This window comes from Zingiber officinale, chromosome 1A, assembly GCF_018446385.1.
Source record: "Zingiber officinale cultivar Zhangliang chromosome 1A, Zo_v1.1, whole genome shotgun sequence".
NCBI lineage: Eukaryota > Viridiplantae > Streptophyta > Magnoliopsida > Zingiberales > Zingiberaceae > Zingiber > Zingiber officinale.
In genome coordinates this window covers 168,231,941-168,252,681 of record NC_055987.1, presented here as the reverse complement: position 1 = coordinate 168,252,681, position 20,741 = coordinate 168,231,941, and the positions used below count along the sequence as shown (strand labels likewise).

The 20,741-nt window shown below is 36.1% G+C and overlaps 1 protein-coding gene across 3 annotated transcripts; it reads right to left on the bottom strand.

The window, feature by feature from the left end:
* Positions 1 to 327: 327 nt before the first annotated feature.
* On the bottom strand, positions 328 to 11,976 carry LOC122038358 (transcription factor JUNGBRUNNEN 1-like). 3 transcript variants are annotated; one of them, XM_042598067.1, is made up of 7 exons: positions 11,562 to 11,976; positions 11,339 to 11,455; positions 11,111 to 11,253; positions 10,814 to 10,873; positions 1,401 to 1,613; positions 1,000 to 1,322; positions 328 to 906 (listed from the first exon to the last, which is right to left on the bottom strand). In XM_042598067.1, the coding sequence occupies exons 5-7, from the start codon at positions 1,600 to 1,602 to the stop codon at positions 451 to 453; spliced, it is 981 nt and encodes a 326-aa protein (XP_042454001.1). In that variant the 5' UTR covers positions 1,603 to 1,613; positions 10,814 to 10,873; positions 11,111 to 11,253; positions 11,339 to 11,455; positions 11,562 to 11,976; the 3' UTR covers positions 328 to 450. The 3 variants fall into 3 exon arrangements, 2 of the variants coding, with proteins under 2 accessions (XP_042454001.1, XP_042454000.1); XM_042598066.1 differs by having other exon boundaries at positions 10,810 to 10,873; positions 11,339 to 11,976; XR_006127848.1 differs by lacking the exons at positions 328 to 906; positions 1,000 to 1,322; positions 1,401 to 1,613 and adding an exon at positions 9,743 to 9,954 and having other exon boundaries at positions 10,810 to 10,873; positions 11,339 to 11,976.
* Positions 11,977 to 20,741: the final 8,765 nt, after the last annotated feature.

Here is a 20,741-nt window from a genome sequence, read left to right as displayed (position 1 = left end):
TTTATGGAGTATGGGGCTGCTCTGTGGTGGGGTCAATCACGTTAAAAAATTTATCGAATACAATTTTAGCTCCCTCATGATTGTGCGTTGGTTGAGGCATGCATGAGGTGTTGAGGTCGAAACTCGACGTGTCCGAGCATATCTTCCCCCATGTCTTGACCACTTGTACTAATGGCTAGTAGCCACCTGTGATTTACCTTTTCTGTATTGGCCTAGGGACGTATTGACGGAAGTATTAGGGCCAAGCGAATCACCTTTTGCCATATATTTTAATTAAAAAAATACCACCATATTTTAATTAAAAAAGAAAAGGGGAAAAAACTAATGTGGACAAAAAAAATAAAAAAGTTATATATCAATATTAACACCACTAAAACATTTTCCTCCTCTCTTTATCCATTAACTAATATTTTACTAATAATAATTCTTTTCCCAAAAATAAAAAAGTTGTCAATAATATTGATACTCATACGCAACACTTTGATCGTTCATTAACTCCACTATCCTCTCGAGCTCATCCCAGTTGCCATCGTTGAACCAGTCGTTCATCTCGCAACTTGCCGTCGTCGCCGGCGGCGCTATCTCACAGTGCGGCGGCGGCGCCGGAGACAATTGCTCGAATGAGTAATTGTTGCACACATATTGCCCTTCATTATTGTTTTGATAACACTTGTCACTCATATTTGGCTCGTAATATTTATTATTATTATTATTGCTGACATATTTGTCTTCTTCATGAGGATAACCGGGAGAAGCCGGCCCGAGATCAGACTCGAAGCTGCTAGCCTTTGAGCTCGAGTCGCTGGAGACAATATTGGTTTTCTGGTTGAATTTTGCCGGCGATTCACTCGTTTTGTGGGAAGACGACGTTGCCCTCTTGAAAATTCGGCATATCGTCCAAATTTCCTGTGAGACAAATCACATCGACCATTAATCAGTTTCAATATCCAAGTCTTAATTTCTCGATCGCGAAGATCATACAGGTCGTCAATCACGCACCGCTTCTTGCAAAGAGTGACGATCAGCGCGGCTGCTATTGTCGTTGTTGTTGGTGGTGGTGGTGGTGGAGGGAGGAGGAAGACGAAACTCGTGCATCATCCAGTCAGTCTTGGTGCCTTTTCCGGCGCTGCCTCTGTAGTAAACTAGCGATTTCTTGAGGCCGATGCAGACATCGCCGGCGCGGCCACCGTAGACTGCTCGGTCGATGCCGGTCGCCTTCCAGAAACCTGAACCGGTGACGCGGTTCGGCCGGATGCTGTTCCGGTACTTCCTTCCTCTCAGACAGAAGAAGTACCACTCCCTCTCTTCTCCACAGCTCGCTTCTGCAGGATTTTCCATCAATTATCTACGAAATAAAATTTAAGAATTTTTTGTGAAAAAAAAAAATCAAAATATATTACTTGGAAGATCCCAAGGGTCGTGCTTGTAGATGTCGACCTCCCTAATGGCATCGATGGAGAAGGCTCTCCTCTGCACCTTCCTCCGGAGATAGAAGCTGAGCAGCTCCTCATCGGTGGGGTGGAACCGGAACCCGGGGAGAAGCACCTGCTCCTCCTCTTCCGCCGCCGCCTCCTCCTTCTCCATGATCGGTTCCTCCTCCATTTGATATAGCACTATATTCCTCCAAGAACAATGATCTATTTATGCACTCGATCTAGTGTAATCGTCAAGTCTTTAATTTGACTCTTTATACGTGTCGTCATAAAATATATTCTGATTTATCTACTCCACCGATTTTGACTTGTTCCGGTACAAAATATTTATCAGTCGAAATTTTCAATCTGAAGCAGAATTAATTAATCGATTTAAATAAGTAATTGGTGTTAGCTTCACACACGCCATATGAAACAGGAGGTAGCGGTTTACGGTGTATATACATTGACTGTTTCAGATCCATTCCTGTCCAAAAATTATGGACTTTTAATGGTTCATTGACAAGCGTAGTCAAAGTTATTGAACTGTATTCAATTCGTTGCTTGCATGTATGTATAAGGAATTTAGCTGATTATATTGAAAAAAATAATAGTTATTCCGATAAATATTTTTTTTAAAAAAATTATATGAGCAAGTTTAGATATTTATAGGGATGTAAATAAATCAAGTCGCTATTGAGTTATTCGAAGCTTGATTCGATAAAAATTCGTTTGAGCTCGTTTAATGAGGCTCGTTAAGATAAACGAACCAAGCTCAAGCTTCGCAATATTCGGCTCGTTAGCTCGTGAACACGTTCGTTAAGCAACTTTTAAATAAAAATAATAATAGTTTTGATATTGAATTTATAGATTTTACACTCTACTTATGAAAAATATAGACAAATATATTAAATTTATTTATTAAAATAAAATTATAAATTTTAATAATATTATTATAATTTTTTCTAAATATATAATTTAATTTTTAATGAATATTTAAATTTATGATTTATATTTATTAAGCTCGTTTAAGTTCGATAAAAGTTCGAATAAGTTCGTGAGTAATGAATATATTTGTTAAATAAAGTTCGAACTTGGCTCGATTATAAACGAACTAAGCTCAAACATTCAAAAGTTCGACTCAGCTCGATTCGATTACATCCCTAAATATTTCTATCTTTTATTCACCTGGCCCACTGAAATTTACCTAATTAATGAATATTCTCTGATTAATGAACGTATTGAAGGGGAGTCATGCATGAGAAGTGTAAGCTGTTGAATTTATATATGGGCCCACCATATGCCACTTGGTTAAATTTCCATCTGAGACCAAATTTCTCGTACTTCCTAGCTAGTAGACAGTCTCCTATATAAGTTAATCATGTAATTTGTCCATCACATAATTTAGGAATGAACTATAAAAGATTTATGAACGTTATCATTTTTCACCCTACTTTATTGAATTTATGATATTGAAAATTAAACATAAGAGGGTAAATTTTCAATTTTAAGGAAAAATAATTTGAAAATTAAGGGTTTTTTTTTAAACAAAATGTTAACAAAATTTTGATATTATTGCGTATTTATTTATGGAAAAGATAATTGGTGTTGACTAAAATAAGAATAAATATTATGAAAAATAGAAAATGATGACTATTTCTCCAACCAAATAAGAATGTTGGTAGGGCTTGAAAAAATAATCACGGGTACCTGTGAAACAATTAAACGCCCTTATCACTACATCAAAGCTTGAGAGCATATCTATAGGGCTTATTGCACTACAAGAAAATTGATTAATAACGATGGAATTAATGATGAAATTATAATCTCGTCGCTAAATTAGTGATGACATTTTAAGTTTTATCGTTAAGTTAGTGATAGAGTATTAATTTCATCGCTAGGTTAGCGATGACATATTAATTTCCATTGTTGAATTAGCGCGAGATTTTAACTTCTGTTACTAAATGTAGCAACCAATTTTAATATCCGTAGCTGCATTTAACGGTGAGTTTTAATTTTTATGTGATGGTTTTTAATTTCTATCGCTTTATTAGCAACAAAATTTAAAATTCCATCGTTAAATAGATTCGCAACTGATATGAGTTGTAACGTGTGGATCCAGAAGAGGACGTGCCGATCAAGGTCAAGGTGACATGGCAGTCAAGGTTAAGATGACGTGATGGTCAAAGTCAAGGGAAGAGAGCATTCTCCACCTCGATTCGTCGTTCGCCTAGCACTAAGGCTCTCAGGTCTAGCTCGACCGGATTATAAGCTGGGCGGGAGATGGCAAACCGACCCTTAAGTCGGTCGAACATAAGGGGGTTAGTGCTTTACTCTTGAACTGAAAAGATAACATGTCTAGTCATTCAATAGCAGTCCATGTTTAAAACGACCGACCCTATAGATCAGTCGGAGTGTCCGACCCACCTCATAATCGACCAGCCATGTGTGGTCAGAATAAGGGTAAGCTCCCAATGTTCATAAATCTCTCTATCTATGGTCGGCTAGATAAAAAGGTTGGTCGAGCTCAAGGCACTTAGCCTCATAAATCTTTATACATGACCGACCAAATAAAGGGTCGGTCGGGCTTAAGACACTTATTCTCACAAATTTCTCTATGCATGCTCAACCATATAAAAAGTCAGCCGGGCCTAAGACACTTAGCTTTATATTGATTCCCAAATGGATTTCTAGCACGCACAGTTTGTTATATGGTTTCTTGAACGGATTTCAAACGCGTCTAATGCATCATATTATTTTTTGAACGGATCGCTAATACTATGCAAAATATAACTGAGCAGTTTAATGCAAGGACATGCATAAAAACGATCGACCTTATGGGCCACCGAGATATACTCAATCGACAATATATGTAGAGAATTCTAACAACCTGTCAGAATAACAATCATATGCAGACAATATTCTACTGGAACCTTCTTTAAGGATTATTATAATGTCTCTCATCAACGGACCACTTATAACAGCATATTCTTTCAATGACCTTAGCAAAGGTATAAGCTATAAATGATAAAAGAGGTATACATATTGGTAAATGAAAGATTCCTCGAATAATTATTACACGTTGCCTAGGTTGTACACTCCCCATTACCCAACAATCTCCGACATTCTCAGCTACTTCATGATTGCAGAGGTTATGAGATGTGGTATATAAAGGGGGAGTCCTCTCTATTAGCAAGGTACGTCCTCGGTACATCTGAAACTTACTTTTGCGCATACGTTCTATACAGTTCTTCTGTTCTTCATTCACCTGACTGAAATTATACTGACCTGAGCGTCGGAGGGACGTCGCCAGGGACTCTCCCCTAGTTTTTGGGCACTGACATTTTGTTGGCTCATCTAAGTGTACGCAGGATCCAAAGTAAGCCTCTTCTTAGAGTAAAAAGTCTTCTCTCTGTTAACAACCAAGCCACCATTCCTAGCATCCCATCTCTCCAATTTTCAGACAAGATCAAATTTGACGCCATTTGTGGGAATTGTCGCTTGAACCTAAAGATCAAAGATGGAAGAAGCTAGACGACTCACCACTGTCACCTTAACACAAGAAGATCTAGAGATGCTCATCGACGCCTGAGCACAGAAACTAGCTCAGCAGCAACAACAAGCAGCTACTTGTGGCACGTTGCTGTCGCCAAATCCTGTAGCATCGACAACAATCCATCAAAGGGAAAGAGGAGCTCGAGAGGAAGGCCCCGCACATCTACCTCTCGCGCCTCATTTGCTAATCCCACATCATCGAGCACTCTTACGTACACCGCCTAGGTACATAGGCTAAGAAGAACTGCACTAAAAATCTTCTGGAGAAGCACCTATCTGAGATAGGCGTAGGGGAAAAGCTCATGAGACTTGCAACTCTCCCTAGAAGATGAGTACCCTGTTCTATCAGGGGGTTCTCGAAGATAAACTGCCAAAACATTAGCATCATTTGACGATAAGTTAATACTCATGGTTGACTGACCCTGAGAATTACCTCCTCAAATTTGAGAATGCAACCTTCCTGCACCAATATATGGACGGTGTAAAGTGCCAAGTATTCCTTACTACACCCGTTGGCTCAGCACAAAGATGGTTCAAGCGATGTCGGCGGAATCCATTCACTATTTCAAGGATTTTTGCAAGGTTTTTCTTTATCATTTCACCAGCAGTCGGCATTACCAGAAGACCCCTTGAGCCTTTTCTCACTCAAACAGGGGCCCAAGGAGACACTCAGGGCCTATATAAAAAAATTTAATCAAGTGTCCATGGATATCCCCACAGCCACCACCAAAATTCTGGTGAGCGCCATCTAAAAAAATACGACTTGGGACCTATACTACATCTCCACTTCTGTATCAATATTTTTCATCAATTAATAATTTGAAGTGTTACATGACATGCAATATGGTTAACATCAAATTTTGACGCCGTTGCCGGTGAATGACTAGTATTGTATATTTGATTTTAGATTGTGCATAATTTTATTTTCTTTATTTTGCATCTTTCTTGATTTTATTGTATATCTACTTGTATTCTCACTTTGACTTGTTTTCATGACCAGGATTTAAAAATTCAAATTATTTGAGTTAGATTTAGAGATTGAGAGAACTTTCAGGGCTTTGAAAATACAAGAGAAATCATCAGAAGTTTTTGATAATACTTCTTCACACTTTGACACTTCCATGGTTGAACATCATAGGACTATAAAGGAGCTTGCAACTACTGATGAGGCATTCAAATATTCATGTATTACTTATCCAGATTTAGCAAGAAATTTTGAGTTAAGATTTGGATTGATTCCTTTACTTCCTAAATTTCAAAGGTTATCTAGAGATGACCCTAATAGACATTTACATGAGTTCTATATGGTTTGTTCTACTATGAAGCCACAGGGAATTTCAGAAGAGGATATCAAGCTAAGGGTTTTTCTATTTTCTTTAACTGGAGTAGCAAATAATTGGTTATATTATCTGCCTCTTGGATACATTACATCTTGGATTGATATGAAGACGACTTTCTTAGAGAAATTCTTTCCAGCTTCAAGAACTGCAACTATCAGGAACAATATTTGTGGGATTCAACAAGTGGTGGGAGGGTCACTTTATGACTATTGGGAGAGATTCAAAAAGTTGTGTTCAAGTTGTCCTCAGCACCAAATCAGTGAGCAGTTACTTGTCCAGAACTTCTATGAAGGTTTGCTACCTATGGACAGGAGTATAATAGATGCAGCAGCTGGAGGAGCTTTAGTGAATAAGACTCCAGAACAAGCTGAAGAGCTTATTTCAAATATGGTAGAGAACTCACAACAATTTGGAAGTAGGTCATTAACTACAAGAAGAGTTGGAGAGGTTCAAATGGTTTCTAATGAGAAAAAGGAGATAAGGAATACATTGTTGGAATTAACATCTTCGGTGAAGCAATTGGTAATAAAGAATGCTAATTGAACTTATACTTTTCCGAATGCCCAATTTCCTTGTCAATCTAGGGTACTTTGTAGTATTTGTTCAAGTCAAGATCACATTTTAGAATTATGTCCAAATCTTCATCAAGATGAATCATTGGCAGCATTTTCAAGAGCTCAATTCCAACAATAATATGACCCTTATTCTTCTACATATAACTATGGTTGGAGAGATCATCCAAACTTGAAGTATGACAACTCATTTTATTAACAAACACCTTCAAATTAGAATTTTTAGCAAAATCAGAGTTTCCAACCACCTCAACAAGGATTCTAACAACAATCACAACCTTTTCAACATTATTATCAATCTACAAATTAATTTTAGCAATCATTTCAGCCTTATTAATAGAATTTTCAGCAAAACCAGTAGCAACATTACCAATCGCAAAATTTCCAGAATCTACAAAACCAGCATGCACTTCCAACACCTTTGAGATTAAGTTTGACTCAAGGAAACTCCAACAATACTTTTAATTCAGATGCACAACAAGCTAGATTGGAGGAATTGATCCATCCTATGTTGCAGTAGCAACAAAATTATCAAAGAATCGATTATGCTTTACAAAACATTGAAAGGCAGATTGGGCAATTAACTTCCAACATTAACCAAATACAAGCTCAATGATCAAGTCAATTGCCTTCACAAACAACTCCTAATTCTAAAGGGAATGTTGGTGCATTAACTCTAAGAAGTGGGAAGATAATTTCATATATGAATTCAAGAGTAGTAGAATCTACTGGGAAATTTTCAACAACTCAATTTCTAGATTCTAGCAGCCCTTTAATAGCTTCAACTAGCTCAGATATGGAATTTCTAACAGCCCAAATTTTTCTAAATTCGAGCTCAAATCCAATTTTCATTGATCCCATGAATTTGGTGTATGAACAAGAGAATTGTTGCTTGAATCCAGGAAGTTCCAGTAGCTTTATCAAATTGAACAAATTCTAGCAGTAACTAATAATTCTAGTAATTTCAAGATTTCAGAACATCAAATTCCATAATCTAGAATTCCAATAGAGCAAATTGCCGAGCCAAACATTCTTTTACCTTTTCCTTAACACAAAGTGCAACCAAGGAAGAATGTAGAGGAAGAAAAGGTTAGAGAATATCAAGAGCTTATGAATCTATTTAGCAAAGTGGAAGTCAATGTTCCTTTGTTGACAATGATTAAATAAATTTCCAAGTATGCAAAATTCTTAAGGATCTTTGCGTGCACAAGAAGAAATTGAAGGGGAGTGAGTTGATTAGCATGAGCAAGAATGTATCAACACTTATTCAACTAGTTCCTCAGAAGTGTGAAGATCCTAGAATATTTACTATATTGTGTGAGATTGGGAGTAATGTGTTTGAGGATGGTATGTTATATTTGGGAGCTTCAATAAATGTAATGCCAAGATCAGTTTTTCAAACTTTAGGGATTGGACCATTACAACCTATAGGGATTATTATTCAGTTAGCTAACCGCAGTCAGACTAATTCAGCTGGAGTTATTGAAGATATATTAGTTAAGGGGAGAGAACTTATTTTTCCTACAGATTTTTATATTCTAGATATGGAGAGAGACTATCTGACCAATAGATCTCCACTTATTCTTGGAAGACCATTCCTAAAAACTACATGGAAAATAATTGATGTTCATGTGAGCACACTTTCTATGGAGATAGGAGATACAGTGGTCCAGTTCAGTATTTTTGATGTCATAAAGCACCCAAGAGAGGATCATTCTATTCTTAGTATGGATATCTCAAAGGAGCTGACTAGCATGAATATCTTTACTGATATTGATTCATTTATGGATATTTATGATGTTGGTAAGTGTGAGGAGTATTCTGTAGCTGTAGAGGATACTTTACTCATGGAAGAAGAAGTTAATGTTGGGTGATCGGTGACCGGCTTGAAGGAGGGTTGGATAGACGACACCTCCAAATCGTTCGCTTCCTACGTTGTTAGCTTGCGCAGCGGAATAATACAAAAATAAACAAGCTAAACAAAATACAAGACAAGAAATGCAAACCAAGCTACATGATCATTTACGTGGTTCAGAGATAAAGCTCCTACTCCACGGCGTGTCCGTAAGGTGGACGATCTCTATCCGTCGGTGGATTACTCCCCGGAAGATCTCCGATTAGCTCAAACCTCCTTGTGGGTGGAGAAACCTCACCACAAACTCACCAAGACCTCTTGGACACAAGGGAAACTCTTGAGCACTTGTAGACTACTAATTAGACCTTAACCAAGTCTAATTTCGTCAACCTCAACCAAGCTTCTAATGCTTGGTTATATAGGCCACGGGTTGGAAAACCCCGTCTGCCAGTCGACTGTCAAAACATGCAGTCGACTGCCCTCTATGGAAATTCGACCGTTACATCCCAACGGCTCGATACCAGTCGACTGCTCCACACTGACCGAACGAACAGAACCATTCTGTTCGCACCCAGTCGACTGAACCAGTCGACTGCGCCAGTCGACTGCTAAAACATGCAGTCGACTGCTACAGTACTGCTACAGTAACGCTACAGTACTGCTATAGTAACGCTACAGTGAAACCCTAAAACTAGGATTTTACTCCGAGACAATCTCTCATGCACTCGTACCCTCACCCTTACGACTCATTTGACGCTTCCTTTGCAGCTTTGACCTCATGCCTTCAAGCCTACTTCCTTTGGCTCTCGTCCCTCGGATGCATACAAGCCTGCGACTCATCCCCAATGTCATCCTTCGCGTATGCCTCGAAGTCGCTTCCCTCGGCCCTTGTCCTCGCTGCCTTGTCCACGGTCCCTCGGATGCTCCATCCTTCACCGGACCCGAAGCCATCAACCTGAGTCACATGTGTATTCTGCAGTCCTGCACAACTCAAGTACACATATCAAATACAAGGGTGAACCTAACTTAAACCATTTGCCCAAACACCAAAACACATGGTCCCGCGGACCATTGGGATTGCTCCAACAATCTCCCCCTTTTTGGTATTTGGCAATACGTTTAAGTTAGGGAAATGTGAACTGAAAAAGGCTGAAGAAACTATACTCACCAGGACCTCCTATCCGAATATAAGGGTCATTAGACCAAACACAAAATGTCTCCTGTATACATGTCAATCATATGCAATCACCAAAAATGCAACATACAAAAAGCAGCAATCATAAACAATAAATGCAATCTATGCATATGATGTAAAAATGACATGATCACCCTTGATTCCAGTCAGTCACCTCACACGTGATGATGAAATTGAGTGGGTAGGGCTATAACAACTGTGCACTTTGCCATCACTACTCCTGAGTGACCGAGTGGATAGGATGCTGTTAGAATATACCTATCCTCCTACCCCAAATATAATGGGGGAACCTAAGCTCTTATCTCCTTGTATCATGGTCAAGGGGAGGGATCCTTGTTCGCTACCACGCTGAAATCACACTACCCATGAGTGGACCAGTGGAGCCTTGATAGAGCAAACTGCACACACTCTACCTGATGTACTACTAACCCATGAGTGATTGTGTGTGCAGATCATGTAACTGGCGATGTGCTCAATAATAATAGAGTCGACAATCGCTCAACATGTAATCATGCAAGATGGTGCATGACACTAAGCGTGTAGATCATGACAGTATACACCTCTATTTAATATGTACAAAAAAAGAAATAAATCCATACAATGATCTAGGTATCATAAATCTAGGTACACAAATTAGATATGCCAAATAACTAGTCTATTATACAGTAGGGCAATGTATGCCACTATTTCTATGAACAAGAGTACACATGGCAATAATCAAGAGAATATAAGCATGAATGCATAATAGATAACAATAAAGGCAGACTACAAGTACTAAGTAGTGACATACCAAAGCAGATGTAAACATAACCATTACTACTAGCTATAACCAACTATGTATATCAAAATGACAATATCAAAAGAGATAAGTCAAAGGTACCTGCCTTTATCAGTCGATCATGAACAGAAATCCTACGTCGAGATGCCCGTCTCGAATCAATGTCCTGCAATTACATAAATATATTTAGCTAATTACACATATAGCAAATAGCTAAATAAAATCCCCAAACATTTTTAGGGTAACCCCTAATTGAAGTATGATCATTAATTAACCACTCACTAGAGTTAAATTAGTTTAACCCTAATTATCACGACAACCAATTGGATAAATCATTCCTAATCTTTCTTAGTTTCAGTTCTAGGTATAAACTACAGCAAGGATCAATTTCTCTACACCTTACCTCAACTCAAAGCCACTCCTGTTGATCCACGGCCAGAAAACGCAAATGCTAGAAATTCTAGCCGGAAGCACTTGCCACCAAAATCAGCTGACTAACTATAATGGTCGGGATTCAACAAAGGTGTAAACGCTGCAACTTTAGATCTGCAACCAATCATGCTGAGCAAGTAACAATCGTATGGGAAAATCGAACAGAAGGAAGAACAGAGATACAGAGAACACCTCTTACCTTCCGATTCCAAGTGAGTGGAGATCGACAGCTATACCACAACTTGTGTTAGGCAACCAACGAATAGCGACACTGTAGTCTAAAGCCACAGCATCGACCCTTGATTTGCCCTGGCTCCTGGTAGGGTGGATCGAAAAGAAGAAAGGGGCGACGCGATGTGGGGAGACTATGGCACGGGTCGGAGAAAGATCAAGAGAAGAAGGATCAATCAAGACTAGCTTACCCTTGGAGCCCTGAACGCCCACCCGCGCCGACGATCTGGTGACACTGGCTCGATCAAGTGGCGGTGATCGAGCGATGGTAACAAGGCAACATAGCAAGCACCAGAGTTCACGGCCACAACGATGGAAGAGGGTGACGACGATCTCCTGCACTTGGCCACAGATCAGCCCGTGTAGGGCAGTGTGGCATAGAGAGGATTCTGGCAGATTGGCTGGCGATCGGAGGAGGAAAGGGAAGGAGATGATTCGGTGGAGATTAGGGCTAACTTATGAGGAAGAGGAAAGGGGAGGAGAGGAAATGAGACGGCGCCGGTTGGAGAAAGGGTGAAGGCAGTCGACGCTCCACGCCGCGTGAGGGAGAGGCGACGTCGGGCGAGAGGGGAGAAGGGAGAGGCGTCGGGAGGCTTAGGTCACGGGTGATTCAGAAGAAAATAATTAGATTTTATAAATATATATAACTTATCTTTATTTAATTAAAATCTAAGTTAATTCCTCGATTAACTCCCACTTGAATGGTATTCTCAAACAGGCTTTCCCCAAGCCTATAAATTCGTCCCCTTAAACTCGTCATACGAGTTTCGAAAAATTCTCAAAAAATTCTTAAAAATTTCTAAAAATTCCGTTAAGGTTATTCATCTATTTATCTTTATTATTTAATTATTATTTGAGTAATTTATTTTACATTCTCCTTCACTAAAAAAAATTTGATTCCTAAATTTACGTTATTTACCATCAGTAAGTACTAGCAATAGACAATCAAATAAATGCTGAACAGAACTCTAACCCGCATACCTCAAGTAAAAGGATGGGGATATCGAGCTCGGATCATATCCTTGAGCTCCAAAGTGGTATCCTCATCAGAATGATACTGCCATCCGACTTTAACCAGCCGGATAGTCTTGTTCCGTAGTTGACGCTCTTTGTGGTCTAGAATCCGTATCGGAACCTCCTCGTAGGTAACGTCAGGTTGAATGGGAACTGTTATATCTGACAGAACATGTGCTGGGTCGGGTACATATCTTCTCAGCATGGACACATGAAATACATCATGAATGTCTGCCAAAGACGATGGTAGCGCCAAATGGTAAGCTACCGCTCCAACCCTCTCCAAGATCTGGAAAGACCCAATGTATCATGGAGCTAACTTACCTCCGAGGTCAAATCTCTTCGCCTCTTTTGTGGGTGAGACCCTCAAAAATACATGGTCGCCTGTAGAGAACTCTAAGGGTCTCTGTCTCCGATCAACATAACTCTTTTGATGGTCCTGCGCCTCGGACATCCTCCGTCTGATAGTACAGACCAACTCTGCATCCTGCTGAGCTCTTTGATGTCCTAGCAGCTGGGCCTCCCCAACCTCTTCCCAGAGGGTGGGTGTCCGACAAGGTCTACCATACAATGCTTTAAACGTGCCATCTGGATAGCTGAATAATAGCTGTTGTTGTAGGTGAACTCTACTAATGGTAAGTGGTCCTCCCAGTTGCCTCTGAAATCCATAACGCAAGACCTCAGCAAGTCCTCTATGGTCTGAATGATTCACTCTGACTGTCCATCTGTTTACGGATGGAATGTTGTGTTGAATCGGAGTTGTGTGCTCAAGGCCTGCTGCAGACTCTGCCAGAACCGGGACGTGAACCTTGGGTCTCTATCCGATATAATGCTCAAGGGAACATCATGCAATTTAATGATCTCTCGACAATATAACTCTGCCAATCATTCCAGAGAATAGGTTTTCCAGATCGCTAAGAAGTGTGCGGATTTGGTTAATCAGTCAATGACTACCCAAATCGCATCACAGCCTCATCGTGTCCTAGGAAATCCCGCCACAAAATCCATGGTGATGTGCTCCCATTTCCACTACGGAATAGGAATCCTCTGAAGTAAACTAGTAGGTCTCTGGTGCTCAGCCTTCACCTGCTGACAGACTACACATCTAGCTACAAACTCCGCGATGTTTTTCTTCATGCCATTCCACCAATAGGAATGCCTCAAATCTCGATACATGAGGGTTTCGCCCAGGTGGATCGCAAATCGGTAGCGATGAGCCTCCTGAATAGCTCCTCCAAGACCAGGTGAGACTAAGATACGCATAACCTGTCTCAGAAATAAATAACACCCTCTTCATCTCGGGTGAACTCTGTCTGCTGCCCGGACGCTATTTGGCTGCCAATGAACTATAAATGTTGATTACCGGCCTGGGCCTCTTGGATCCTCGTCCTAATCGATGACTGAGCCACCATGATAACAAGGATATCTTGCTCTATCTGTCCCTTCTCCTCAAGGCCCAACTCGGAGAACCCCTGAATCAAGTCCGTGACTAAAACTCGGTGGCACGCTAAAGTCCCTCTGGACTTCCGGCTAAGTGTATCGGCAACCACATTAGCTTTACCCGGGTGGTAGATAGTAGTACAGTCATAATCCTTCAGAAACTCCATCCATCTCCTCAGTCAATTTTCTAGGACACGAACTTTCTAGCCAAGGTATTTCTGTGGACCCTCAAAAGATCGAGGCTATTACCAGCTGGGAGCAGCCGAAATCAGTTCAGGAGATCCGTAGTTTCTTGAGTTTTTCTTGGGACTCCCCCACTTACTTCCTTTTTCACTAAGATATGATCTTCGGGCATGGATGATATTTAATGGTTCGGTCGACCAAACAATGTTTGCTAAGATTTGCAATTAATGCTTCATTAATGTAGTAATCGTTCGATCCTCTAGTTAGGCCGATTGATTAGCTAGGTTTCTTTCTCTGCTTTGGATCGATGAGATCTATGCCACATCATCAAGATTTAGTCGACCGATCCTCTGATTTGGTCGACCGATTAGGCTTTCTTAGGACTCTGCTCTGCTTTGGTCTGAACTAGTCTCTAGTCTAAGTTAGTTTTGTTTAATCGACCAATCCTAGTATTTGGTCAACCGATAAACTTTGGTTCCTACAACACAGAGTTAGAACAAGAGCTCCTGCAAAACAGAGTTATCACAGTAATATATGAATAATAGTAAGATGTATGAGTAGTAATTGACAGTAACACTGTCATGATCTCAACTTGGAAACCTTCCCAGTTTCTTCAATTGAATTAGCGACCTAGGATTTATTCCCTTCCAGAACACGACCTCACTGTTGCTCCTCCAGTTGCTTAGCTCAACCTACCTTCCAAACATGGTCCTCCAGACCTGTTTAGACTTTACCGCTTAGCATTGGATCAGCACACCAAGATTTTCCCTCGAACTACAGACCTCCAGACCTATCGAGCTTCCCTGCCAAGTGTCAGGTTCTCTCGACCCACTTGGTCTTTCCGCCTAGCTTCCATGATTTGCTAAGACTTTCTCTAGATTGAGTAAACAACCTGCACACTCAGTCAACTTATTAGATCACAATAATACTTAACTTGAACTATTGATAACATCAAAACTTAGATTTGATTTTGGTACACCTTGCACCAACAATCTCCCCCTTTTTGATGTTTGACAATCAATGTTTACAGTTAAGTTAATATATGCAAAAATAAATAAGCAGTTTTTACTTAACTCTCCCCCTGAGTTAAATAATTCTCCCTGAATTTACTATCTCTTCCTCTTTGACACACATTAAAAATAGGGCTACCTTGAACAACAAGTAACAAAATAGCTTGAATATAAAATTCCCAAGGTGATTTTGAAATCTTGATTTCTAAGGTATTCTCTAAGTATTGCACCAATAATGATGAAATAGCTTTTCCCAAAAATATTCTCATTGTATTCCTAAGGTATTCCCTTACCCTTTTGAAAGACTATAATAAGATGTATTTAGGGTTTTCAAAATGATCATGATTCCAACCTAATTTCAAAAATATTTTTCAAGTAATTTTCAAAAATTCACTTAGTAAAATTTTTCAAGAATATTTTTCAAAAAGACATTTCAAGACTTAAAATATTTTTTCATAACTAAGATGCTTCCAAAATAATTTTTCAACTAATTTTGTAAGAGCGATTAAAAATATTTTCAAACTATTCTTATCAAATATCTTTTCAAAGAGTGTTTCAAAACATGTTTTCTAAAGTATGATTTTGAAGAAAATATTTTTAAAAGAGAATGCTTGAACTTAAAAATTTTCAAACCCTTTTTGAAAATATATTTTCAAAAATATTTCATTTTGAAACTCTTTTTAAAATATGTCTTTCAATATAGTCTCTTCCACTTAACGAGACACTCTTTTGGACATCCTTGTTACCCATATGGAAGACATTCCTATACATGTCTAAGGGTCATGGTTGACTTAAAAATCTAAAGACTTAGGTGGTGATCAATAATTTATATATAATACACTCAATCAATCATCAATGAAAAATTTTAAAACAAATTTATAAGTTTTTAAAAACCTTTTCAAAAATATTGTTAATTGACTTTAGCATTTTACCCATTCTAAATTATCAAATATGGTACTCGTATAGTTGTGTGAGATGACTTTATTAATTTTGAGTTGTAATTTGAATTGAGTTAAAATTGAGTTTGAATTGAACTTGGATTAAGATTAAGTTAATGATAACATTATTATTTTGTGAATTAACTAAATTAATATTATTTATTAATTTATTAACTTATGTTTAGTTTAGAAATTTTAAGGTTAATTGTTAAAGATAGTTAATTAATTAAAAATTAATTTAAGGTTAAGTTGATTTCTAATTATTAATTGGTTTAAGAATTAATTTTAATTGTTATGGTAAATTTATATAGATTGATTTTAAGATTAATTTAATTTTGTTTAAGGTTAAAGTACTTTATTTGTTGATTAAAGTAAAAATTTATTAAAGATTAATCATGTATATTTAGTTAAATTAGTTAAAGATTATGGTTAATTAATTAAGTTTTCAAATTATGAAGCTAAGCAGAATTATGAATTACTTGTATTTAGAGTTAAGGATTTATAATTGTGTTTTGAGTTGGTTTAGATTAGTTGTATTACTTTAGAAATTTATTGATTAATGTTATTAATTAAAGTTTAGATTTCAAATTGAGATTCATTAACAGTTAATTATGTGTATTAAATTTAAAGTTTAATTATTAATTTAATTAACTTAAATTATTTAGTAATTGATTAATAATTTATAATTAATTTAGTTTTAATTACTTTAAACTATTAATTAAGTTTTCAAATTATAAAGCTAAGTAGAATTATGAATTACTTGTATTTAGAGTTAAGGATTTAGAATTGTGTTTTGAGTTGGTTCAAATTAGTTTTATTAATTTATAAATATATTGATTAATGTTATTAATTAAAGTTTAGATTTCAAATTGAGATTCATTAAGAGTTAATTAAGTGTATTAAATTTAAAGTTTAATTATTAATTTAATTAGGTTAAAATTATTTAATAATTGATTAATAATTTATAATTAATTTAGTTGTAATTACTTTAATTTAGGTTTAAGTTTACATTTTTAAATTTTAAATTAAATTTACGTTTAAATTTTAATTAATGTTTTAATTTAAGTTTTTAATTATGTTTTTATTTAACTTTAAGTTATAATTAATTTTAATTTAAATTAGGATTAATTTATTTAAGGTATTAAAAAATTATTTATTAATTTCAAATTAAATTTTATTTAAAAATTTTAATTTAGTTTTTTTATTATTTATTGATTATGAATTAACTTTTAATTGGGTTTTGAATTAAAGTGTAAACTTTTGGTTAATTAATCAGTTTTAGATTTAATTAAGCAATGTAATTATTTTAGTTAAAATTTCCTTGAGATTGAATAATTATTAATTTTAGATTAGTTACTGATATTGAAGTCATTAAGTTGATTAATATAGTTTAATAATTGATTAAGTTTAATTGATTAATTAATAGTTAATAATTAATTTAGTTTGAATTTAAAGTTGATTTAGTTTGTCTTTATTTAAGTTCTAAATAAGTTAATGTTTATTTAATTTAAGTTTTAAGTGATTTTAATTTTGAATTATATTTTATATTTTAATTTATTTTAGTTTTAATTAATTTTGATTTAAAGTTTTAACTTGTTTAGTTACTTCAACTAAGTTTAAATTAAGTTAATTAGATTTAAATTATTAAGAATTTTAAAAAGGTTGTTCAACCCATGTTAGATTCAAACTTAGTTTTGGATTAATCAAGCAAGCTTTTAAGGATAAATTTTCAGTTCAGTGGCGAGGCATATGACCTTCTTGTGTATCAATGGTGGACTGCTTGCTGAATACTTTCTAAAATATTTCTGCCCAAAAAAAAATAATACTAATTTTTGCTCTAACTAGCTCATGTTTGACTAGGATAGCTTCAGTCAGATCTACTAAGTCTAGTGCACCAGGTAAAATACATAAGATTCAGCTTAGACATGATTTCAACAAAGCTTAGACATGATGCTATGTTATTAGGATTTGGTAAACATTTTTAACTAACCATTCTAGGCCAAGTATAAGAAGAGAATGCATGACATGATATATAACAGGTAAGTATATATGATCATGACAAGTCAATCAATTCAAACAAGTCATATTATTGATATTATTATTATTATTATCCTTGTTGTTTTATAATTATTGTTGTTTTGTTGTCATTATTATTATTATTATTATCTTTGTTGTTGTTGTTATATTATTAGTATTTTTAAATTACTGATTAGTTCCATAATTAAAAGGTATATGATTATAATTAGGCTTGTGGAAGTTTTGTTTTAGATTTGGTTTTGATTTGTAACATAGATCTAGATCTTGTGAGTTGATAAAATTATTAATAATATTTTTTAGTTTATCAATTTTATTTTCCAAAAGATTATTTTATTTTTCTAGTTTTCTAAAATTTGAATTGGTATTTAATTTTAAATTTTTACCATTTAGTTTCTTATTTTTATTTTCTAAATTAATTTTGTTTATTGTTAATTAACTTTAGATAATTATTATTTTGATTTAAATTTAAATTATCTTAAGTAAATAAATTTTGATTAACTAGATCTAGGTCTTGATTAAGGTTTGGGTTGATTTAATCATTTTTAGTTACATTTGAATTATTTAATTTTTTTAATTAAATTATTTTTGTTAAGTAATGTTAATATAGGATTTTCATGCTTTTTTAAATTCATAGTACAATCTAAATAGAAAAGATCTAAAGCATACAAATTTTCATGTAAAATAAATTCATTTACCTTAATTGCTCCCTCTAGATCCTTGGATTTTCTTTCAGGGTATTGAAATTTATAATGACCCATTCTTTTATATTTGAAGAATTCAATCTAGTCCTTCTTTTTCTAGACTCTAGGCATTAGTTCTTCCTTTGCCTCCGGTTGTACGGATCAGTTCATTGGATATTTACTTTTATAGTGTCATTTTTCACTACACTTAAAACATGTTATGTGATCTTTAAATTTTGTATTTACAATATTACCTTTTGAATCCTCATTAGGATTCTCCCTCTTGATTGTTGCCATCTCAAATTTAGGCTTGAGTGTTTGGTCGGACTCAGGTTCGGATCCGTCTGCCTCCTTCTCAACTATTAGTGCCATGAAGTTGATTTGGTCTTGATCTTCTAAATCTGTCTCTAAGGATAGCTCTTCGGATTTGGACTCAAATTCGAACTCACATTTTCCTTGATCTTCTAGCCTCGACGGAGTCTCATGAAGCTCAATCAATTTGGTCCATAACTTGAATGTGTTCTTGTAATCTTCTAATTAACATAAAATTTTATTAGATAAAACACTAATTAATATATCAATTACCTTTGTGTTTGCTTCTATGTTTCAAGAAGGCTGTCTCAGTGCAATCCAGTTGTCAAAATTGTTGCTTCCTACAAAATATTCCATCATTCACCTTTCAAAATTGAAATAGACTTGATTGTATGATGGAGGTTCATAGATGCTTCTTCCTTCTTGATAGGATGTCGACATTCTTGTAAGAAAAAGATAGAAAACAAATTTTAAAGACTTTTGTCTTGGGATTAGCAGTGCGAGATAAAGAATAAAAAAAATATTACTTAAGAATTAAAGAAAATACTTTTAAAGAAAAAGTTTTTAAAATTAATGGAAAAATGGTTAAGTAATTTCAGAGTTATCAGGCTCTGATACAAATTGAAGGATCGATAGAAAGCGATAGAGGGGGAGGGGTGAATATCGCTCTATAAAAACTCTTCTTATCGTATCGTAAAAACAATCACAATCAGCAGTAGAAAATAGAATAATAAAATAGATGACTCGGGTGGTTACTTGGTTCGGAGCCAACGTCAACTCATACTCCAAGGGCCGTGATCCTTAATCGCACCGTTGGGCAATTCACTATAATTCTTCTTTCTGAAACTTTCAGAAAGAAGAAATTCATACAATAAATAATATAAGATAGTAATAACCTACTATCTTATTGAAACTAAGTACAATGCAAGCAATATAAAATTATACTAACAGTAGAAAAACGATGAGGCTCGGCCGACACTTGAATGAAGTAGTAGCTTGCTTGAAGAAGTGTTGTAGAGTAGTTGCACGAAACTTTTGCACAGAGGTGAACAGAAAACTTGATTGACTTGATTGTCTTTTAGCATCGAATCTCGAGCTCCTTTTTATAAGAATCGTCAACGTTCGGTCGACCGATCCTTGGGTTCGGTCGACCGAACCCACTCCCTTCCTTCTTTGCTGATATCCAATCTTCGGGCATTGATGATATTTAATGGTTTGGTCTACCGATCACTATGTTTGGTTGACCGAATAGTGTTAGCCGAGATTTGCAATTAATGCTTCATTAATGTAGTGATTGTTTGGTCGACTGATCCTTTGGTTAGGTCTACCGATCAACCAGGTTTCCTTGTCTACTTTGGCTCAGTGAGATCTGTGCCACATCATCAAGTATCGGTTGACCGATACTTTGGTTTGGTTGACTGATCAGGCTTTGATCGGACTCTTCTCTGCTTTGCTCAGAACTAGTCTCTGGTATGAGTTAGTTTTGTTTGGTCAACCGATCTTGGTGTTCGGTCAATTGATAAATTTTGATTCCTGCAACACAGAGTTAGAACAAGAGCTCCTACAAAATAGAGTTAGCACAGTAATATATGAATAATAGTAAGATGCATGAGTAGTAATTAACAGTAACACTGTCTTGATCTCAATTTGGAAACCTTCCCAGTTTCTTCAGTTGAATTAGTGACCTAGGGTTTGTTCCCTTTCGGAACACGACCTTATTATCTCTTCTCCAGTTGCTTACCTCAACCTACCTGCCA

What these genes read in the sequence shown, in the direction of transcription:
- LOC122038358 (XM_042598066.1), bottom strand. Translation starts at nt 1,602, where the DNA reads ATGGAGGAGGAACCGATCATGGAGAAGGAGGAGGCGGCGGCGGAAGAG. An exon ending in CGACCCTTGGGATCTTCCAA is followed by an intron (nt 1,323 to 1,400) that starts GTAATATATTTT and finishes AAAATCCTGCAG; the next exon opens with AAGCGAGCTGTGGAGAAGAG. An exon ending in GTCACTCTTTGCAAGAAGCG is followed by an intron (nt 907 to 999) that starts GTGCGTGATTGA and finishes TTTGTCTCACAG; the next exon opens with GAAATTTGGACGATATGCCG.